Source organism: Platalea leucorodia (genome assembly GCF_965183815.1).
Source record: "Platalea leucorodia genome assembly, chromosome: 3".
Lineage (NCBI taxonomy): Eukaryota > Metazoa > Chordata > Aves > Pelecaniformes > Threskiornithidae > Platalea > Platalea leucorodia.
In genome coordinates this window covers 63,281,443-63,289,647 of record NC_138825.1, presented here as the reverse complement: position 1 = coordinate 63,289,647, position 8,205 = coordinate 63,281,443, and the positions used below count along the sequence as shown (strand labels likewise).

The window sequence follows — 8,205 nt, the reverse complement described above, 5'->3', positions numbered from 1 at the left end:
TGTAGGCCACCGAAGCAAATCCAGAGAGATTGAGTTGGAAGTGGAGAGAGGCTCTGAGATCTATTCGCTTGGCTTCCTGACGAGGGGGGGGGTGTCTAACTTCTTTTTTTCTTTTCCACTGCGAACAGGATATCATTTAAGAGGGATCATTAGCCCAGAGCAGCCCAGCTGGGTCAAGGCTGGGAGGCGGGGACGCGGTTGCAAGCAGTGAAGCAAGGTGGAGGCACGAAGACAGAAGACCAGGTTCATGAAAGCATGAGGTGGCTCTTAGGCAGCAGCTGGAGAAAATTTGGACACGCTGACAGGGGAAACTACGACTGGCTAAACAGTGAACCAGGTGGGCCGCTTCTGGAAACCGAGCTTCAGGTCTGTACCCCCCTGCTCGTCTCTGTGGCATGTCCTTTGACTTTGTATGTGTGTGTACATCTGTGTAATGCCTCGGTGTATAGCACAGAGTAAATACCTGGGTATTGAGACATATCAAAGCAGTAATGCTCAATTACATAGAGTCAGAGCATTTATTTACTGCTGCTAAGTTGTTTTAAACACATCTGTGGGGAAAGAAAAACATGGAAAAATCTTGCTAGAGTGGCAGGTAAAGACGTTTATTTCTTTTAAGCAAAATGCATTCTGGTATTCTTTGATTTCCTTTCTTTTAAATACATGTTTACGCTTTGGATCTGGTCCCATGAAGCCTTTCTGCAGATGTTAAGAGTCAGTAGCAGTCAGCAATGAACTCTTGTTCCCTAAGCTGCGCGCTGATTACTTGTGCGAGAGAGGATCACATGCAGGCCAGTGGGGGAAGGGAAGCAGCCCTCGGAGATCAGAACACAGCCTGCCTTTCTGGCTTTGTCTGGGAGATAGCAAAAGGGTTTTTCTCCGATCGTAAATAATAATTTAAGGTGCATATATATCCCCAGTAAATGTTCGAGTCAAGTCACATTAGCAAATTAACTGGCCACGCTACTTAGCTATCAGGTGTACTGTTGTAAAGTAACGGGGGGTAGGGGCAGGGGGGGGTCAAAACAGGAGAAAAAGTAGTTTTTAAATGCCTCTACAATTTTAACACAGTCTAACTCATCAGTAACATTGCCAGAGTTAGAATGGCAATGGCAATGTCTTCACACCTTGAGACTGATTTTGCCTGACAGTGAGAAACAAACAAACAGCATCACCAGAGTCACATTCTAACAAGTATTTGAAAAATCAGTGTAAATCTAGGCTTACTTTAAAATTATGTGTCATTATTAATGTATACAAAAACACGTCAAAATGTTTTTCTATTTGCCAGAATTATATGGTTTTGCTTTTTACAAGCAATAATGAATCAGCATTAAAAAGCAGGCTGGAGCTTGGAAAAACACCTATGCATGGACCACAGCCTAATGACTTCAAAGCAGACTTTGTTCCAAATCCACTTAAAACATTTCAGAAGTACTGGTTTCCTGATTCAGCTTCAAAGATATTAGTATAAATATGGGCTGTATTAATAAAAAATATTTTAATAAAGTTGTAAGTACTCTAGCAAATCATTAACAATATCATAATAAATCCTAGCACCTATCAAACATTCACTTCAATGGGAATTTCAGTAAACGAAATAAACTTTCACTTTTCTATCCTTACACAAAAGCTTTCTTTAAACTCATGTTTGGCCTTATTAGGTCATTCCCTTCAAAGCCAGGTTCTAGGCTTCTTTTGTCTATACAGAGTTCAATTCAATTCAATTCTGTTCAATTCTACTGCACCCATTCCATTACTCATGATGGAAATGCCATACAACTGGGCTGCACCCGGCATTTCATTCCTTAACCAACAGGCACGAGTAAAAGCTCATCTAAACTGATATGGGTCACGTTATATATAAGCTGGCAACTGTACATGCTCAGCACGTTAAAAAAAATGTAGACAGACAGATAACCACTGAAAGGTTTTACTACTTCAAGTCTGTGCTCAGTGTTTTGGAAAACTGACCCTCTGCTTCAGTCCCGGCAAAGATATACATGGAAGGAAGAGGATAAACATGAGCCTACAATGGCCAAAGCATCCTACTAAAAATCAGCTCGGGGAAAACAGAGGACTTGCTAGAAACATAATCCCTTTTACCCCCATGCCCTTTTCTGTCTCTCTCTTTATAAAGGATATTTTTCTTGTATTTCTGTGCCTGGGGCTTATTTCATGCTGGAAGCTGGAGCCTTGTTTTTGTCAATCACAAACCCAACAATAGCTGCTTGTGACGGCACAGGCAGAGCACGCTGACCTCCAGTGAAGCAGCAGCATCAAAACCAAACCAGTCAAGAAAACACTACCAAATAATGCCCTCAGTCATTTCATATGCTTGGTTTGGAAACTTCCAGGTGTTAAGCAGTAGAGGATTTTACTTCATATATGTTCTGCAGTTGGTTTTCAATTACTGAAGATTCAGTTTCGTTTCTAAATAATTTTATTTTCCAGTTCTGGCAGCTATTTCTGATACCTATACACACTGGTTCCTTTTCTAGTTTTAGAGCATCAGTTTTAGAAGTTATAGTTCAGTTTAGAACTTTAGTTTTAGTTCAGAACTTCAGAGCAAATACTATTTTTTTTCTGTGACCTTTGTTTCATTTTATTAAAATTATTTCTATTTTTAATATAATCGGTTTTTTAATGACTATAAGCTTTTCCAAGTCTTTATGTCAAGATCTTTGCAACATCCCTCAGTAGCCCCTTAGCCACTTGTCCCAGAAATGGGCACAAAACCACACTGCTCAGTTGTTTCCCAATACATTTGATAGATATCTGGATATACCTACAAGAAGTTAATCAGGTTTTTTAACTATGTCTCAATGTAAAATCAGTCCATGTAAAATGTTTGGCAGGAGGCAGTATCAAAATGGACATGTAACAACTCCCTGTGATTTATGCTTCAGGTTCTGGGTGACTGTGAGGCAATATTAACTTGTTACAAACAATTTCAACTCAAATAATACACTAAGTAGCCTACAGATTATTTCACCCAAATAGGAAAGCTAAGGCTTAACGTTACCTGTGTTTAAAAAGCTATGGACACTTTGAAACACAGACTGAGGAAAACTGGTCCTTAATGTCACCTGTTAGCATACAGAAAAACATATTACCCAATCCTTAATCCTACGTGCTTCACATGCTACTATTTTGCAGATCGTAGTAAGACACACTTACTGTTCTTTCACAACTGCAGGGGACATGGTATTCACTTCATTACTAGCCATTCAACGTGCTACTCTCCCCACCTTTCTCAGCATACAGCCCAGGGTCTTATTTACTGCATCTTCTTCAAACAACAAATTTCTTATGTCTTGTTTTATACACATTATTGAATAGTCATTCACCAGGCACTTGTGTAGTTATCTTGAGTAGAAGAATAGAATAGAATAGGAATAGGAATAGGAATAGTTCAGTTGGAAGGGACCTACAACAATCATCTAGTCCAACTGCCTGACGACTTCAGGGAGTACAAGAGGATATGAACCATTTCATTATTACCTATGTCATTTTTGCCCAGATCCCTTAGTGTAATAAAGTACTCGCAGGCTCAGGGCACAGCTCTTTCACCTTCAGAGACAGCAATGCAGATGCAGAATTTCTGCAGACCAGACCCAGGGATCTCAACCCAGGCACTCCAAGTGAGGTATAACTAATGAATAGCCCACAACAAACACCTCAGCTGAACTGTCTTGCTCCCCCAGAGCATTCAGTAACAGAGAGAGGAATACAGCTCCCCAGAAGAACATTCCCGATCCCTAACTAGCAGACAGTCCTCTCTCTTCCCCCAGTCTCCCAACTCAGTCACTAAATACTCTACAAATTCTGCAACAGATTACCCTGAGGTACTGCAGTTTTCTTCCCTAAGCAATCTCTCACAACCCTAGAGCAGACACTTTGTACACAACACCATAATTAAAAATGATGTGTGTTGTGGATCAGACTAAGGATTCACAGATTTCCAAAACACTGGCATTTATTCAGTCTTGAGGGCTTGAATTTGCAACTTTAGAAGCAATGCTATAGGTTACTCTTGGAGGGCTTTTTTTTTTTTAAAAAAAAAAAAAAAGTTTTCAGCCCAATAACCACGCTGACACCCAAATGAATCTAGGTTGTCCTTTTATACCTGTTTCACAGACTGTGGCCATCCGAGCTAGCTTATACTACAAATAGTTTCTCTTCTTCCATTTTCATACCACTACATGAAAATTGGACCCTCCAACAATAATACATGTTACGTATTTCTGTTGACAGATATTTCTTTGCAAGACCCAAGACTGCTGGGTTCCAGTTGAGGCTTTGGAGTAAAGTATTCCCCCGAGACCCAAGACTGTTTGTTAATTCCTTCCATCAAGCTTAACCTTTCCTTCCCCTGCCTCCCGGTTTGTCACTAGCCCTTTCCTTTTTCTTCTTCTGCAAAGAGAATGGGACTGGTGCAGTGAGAGAGGAGCCCCACCATTTGCTCCTCAGACTTCTCTTCTCAGTCCTATCCAATCCTACCACCCTCATTCTCGGTTCCCTTTTGGCTTTCCTCCCCACAGCTTTGCATCTCATGCATCCTCCTCACAAGCCGAGGCTCTTCATCCACGCTGGTGCACAATTCTGATGCACACCTTTCTCCATTCTGCCCTCCCCTGATGAGCCCACAACTCTTCACTTCAAATCCACATCCAACGCACCAGCCCCTCCTCTGTCTCCTCACCGCCCTGTGGATTCTCAGAAATTCAGTCCTTGTATGAGGCCATGCCTTACAACAGGACGTGTCAGGCAACCATAACACTAGTCCATGCTTCCACCAGCACACAAAGGATACGGTGTCCTTGGCCACTATTTAAAACATGAACCTCCTTTCAGTGAAATTCATAGGGAAGTTGCACTGAGCTTAAAGGTAAGAGAATCAGGGCTTTATATACCTTTTACTAGTCCCACGTAGGAAACACTGACAATCTCACCTTCTGTCCTCACAGACAACCACAGTAGTGCACAACTCACAGATCCGAAGAGCACCGCTGCCACCCGACTGAAAGCCTGCTCCCTACAAATTAAACGCAGAACTTACACTTGGATCTCAAAAATGTGCTCTTCACTGGTCATGAATAATGCTGTCCAGTATAAGCTCAGCTCTTCTAAATATTAATTATAAAAGTATCGGTAACATAACATTATCAGAGAGTCTCAATATACGTAGTGCACAAACAATACTGAATGCTTTTTCTCATTTTCCTGTGAAGTTTTATGCACATCTTAAGGTGCAATAATACAAGCATTTTTAAGAAAATCCCCTCATTTTTTAAAGATGATTTAACACCTGCACTAGAATAACAGCTGAACAGTTTCTTCCAACTCTGCTGTTTTCTGTAGCTCATTTAATGGTCAGGTAAGACAACAGCTTGTACTGCCAGAAACTCTTTAATAAGAAATGATCAGTAAATATGAGATAGTTCTTTGGTATGCATTTTTGTGGTAAAAGACAGCTGGGGGGAAAAAAGCTTAATAGCTAATCCTCAATAGTTTCAATGTATTTTGAAATTACTTTACTTTAATGGCTTTGGCCTCAGACCCACATTACCTCAGGAAAAAAGCAGAAGTCTCCCCTATGCTATTTGTTAGAAGTCAAAACCCATTATTTACTTTCTTTTTCTTGGGCATGACCACATACTAAGAATTTCGTAATATAACAAAGAATTGGAGAGGTAACAAATGCCAGGTAGATAATCAGTTGACCGTAGTTTACAGTGTGATTTTGTAGCTAAAAGGATGACTGTGATTTTTGGAAGAATAAGCAGAGAAAGTTTTCGTAGACTAAGAAGGGGGCACTGGAGTTACTGGCCCCTTTCACAAAGCCATTACTGCAAACAGCCCATTTGCATCCCTGCTTCCAAATGCCTTGAGGAAAGAACCACTCGATTTCTCCTAGCTTGAGAAGCTCCCTTTGTTCAAAATAAATCTGATCCATTGATCTGTTTAGTCTCACCATAAAAATGTGAAAAAGCCATCTGATTACAGTCTTTGAGTACTTAGAAAGGGAATGAGTTGATAATACGTGGCATTTTAGGGTTTGGGGTTTTCCCCCTCTCTAGACTCTGAATGAGATCCAGTTATTAGAAGCTAGAGCTAGAGAGGGTCAGACTGGAAATAAGCTATATTAAATTTTAAAAGTGAAGCTAATACAACAGAAGAGCACAAATATTATTTAAAAAAGAAAAAAAAAAAAAAAAAGCTTGTTACTCCTGTTAACACCACAGCACAATTCAAAAGCTGTGGGACAGAGGCTTTTTGTGCAATATTTTGCAGGAGATTAAGTTGACTGAATAGTCACAGCTGCTATTACTCTTACACCAGAAGTTCTTTTTCCACAATTTTAAACAGGGAAAATGATTCTTGGATAGCTGACAGAACAAGCTCAAGAAAGAGCCCCAGTCCAGGCTGTCCCGACACACCACGTTTCATTTGGGGCTGGCCTGTAAGGTTAGAACAGCCCCAAGAACAGGTATTGTAGGCAGTGGGTCCTGATGAAAGGTACAGTTGTTGTAATATTTGTTCTTTGAAGTAAACAGTAGAGTTTTCCAAATAGAAAGAAACAACACTATATGGTGGATCACCAGCCCTACTCCTCTGCAATTCAGTGTTCTCCCAGGTTTTAAAAGCTTAACCAATCTCTCGCAAAGAGGACTGGTCCCAGCATAACCCAAGAGTAATAAAATCTCATACCAAAATACAGTTCCCAGTTGTTGTTTTTCTCCGCCTACAGAGACAGGGTTTCCTAGAAACCCACCGCTCTTTGCAACTTCTCCATTTCTTTTGTCTCTAGTTGTCAAAGTATTTTGTTTTAATGGACCAGGAAATAGAATTTGACAATTCATGAGCCTGCAAAACATATTGTTCAAGTGCCACTAATGCAGATGGAAAGTAACTTGGAAAAGCAATGGGTAGGTGATAGCAGGGGGAGGTGGAGAGTGCGTATTTTCTCTCCAATTAAGAGGTCTCCAGGAATTCAACACACTACCTGCTTGCTTTAATTACAGAGCAGACAACAGACAAGTTCAACCAAAGACGACATAGAACCATTTCTGTGCATCATACTGCCTGCCACCATGATGCTCTTCCTGGCATTCCTGCTGCTCTTCCTGTACCGCCGTTGCCAGCGCCCCACTCCGCAGGGGCAGATCTTCAGCATCGACCTCCCCGAGGCCCTGCCTGAGCACGATGTGTCCAATTTCCTTTCCGTGCTGCCCTGGAACAGCGAACAGAGTTTCCACTACTCCACGCTGCTCCCTGATGCCTCGTTCCTCAGTGTGTGTTTGCCTCCGTCCTACGAGGAGGCCACCATGAAGACTTCCATGGACGAGGCTCACATTGAGCTCTCTCCAGATCCGGTGCCTCCTTATGAAGAGAGCACGCTGCAGTCCAGCAGCACCAAATAAACTTCCTACGGAAGCACCTTAGCTGAAGCATGCAGCCCCTCTCAAGGCACAAACGTGGAACTGCTATGGCCTTTAAAATTAGCAAAAAGATTTCAAATGAGGCACAAAACCAATGAACTAATGAAGGAATAAACTTGGAGTAACAGGGAATGAGTCTCTTTTTGTCTCATCCTAGGATTCTCCACCTTCCATTTGTGGCAAGTATACACACACAGCGTAGCACCAAATCGGAACCAGACTACAGGTATTCCAGTTAACAGAGCGTGTCATGCAAGGGTTACACTTAAGGACAGGTAGGAATCTGTCCCTCTGCAATCCCTCAGCTACAAGGAAATAGGAATTACGCTATAGATTCACCAGTCACAAAAAGGGCTTTTAGCACATACCTATTCCAGTTTGGCTTTTTCTTTTTTATGTCTTTATTTTTAATTGAGTTTCTTGACAAGCTGATTTACTCAACCTATGTGTGTTAACAGCACATTGTTCTGCAGTGCTCTGGAATGATTGCAACAGCTCTCAGGAAAGCAAATAAATGTATAACCTCTACAAAATTTCCAGCGACTGTCCCCAAAGGTTCAAATGTGCACTGTGGAGAAAGGCTGCCTTTTATCGCAGTTGAACAATGGGGACAACCAGAGAAGACCTCATTGTTCTGCGTGAGGAAGACTCCAGCAGCACCGCACAAGAGCACGCTCACACCGTTGCTGCAAGCTGCTTGCCAAGGTCTGCAAGGTCCCGACGTTCCAGACTACTGGCTTGACTTGTTTTCCAATTTACA

General features: G+C 41.6%; 1 protein-coding gene across 1 annotated transcript; it reads left to right on the top strand.

The window, feature by feature from the left end:
* Positions 1–255: 255 nt before the first annotated feature.
* SMIM28 (small integral membrane protein 28) lies at positions 256–7,427 on the top strand (the record flags this gene model as incomplete). The annotated part of the gene is made up of 2 exons (XM_082305262.1): positions 256–366; positions 7,029–7,427. 2 exons carry the CDS (start codon positions 256–258, stop codon positions 7,425–7,427), a joined length of 510 nt encoding a protein of 169 aa, XP_082161388.1.
* Positions 7,428–8,205: the final 778 nt, after the last annotated feature.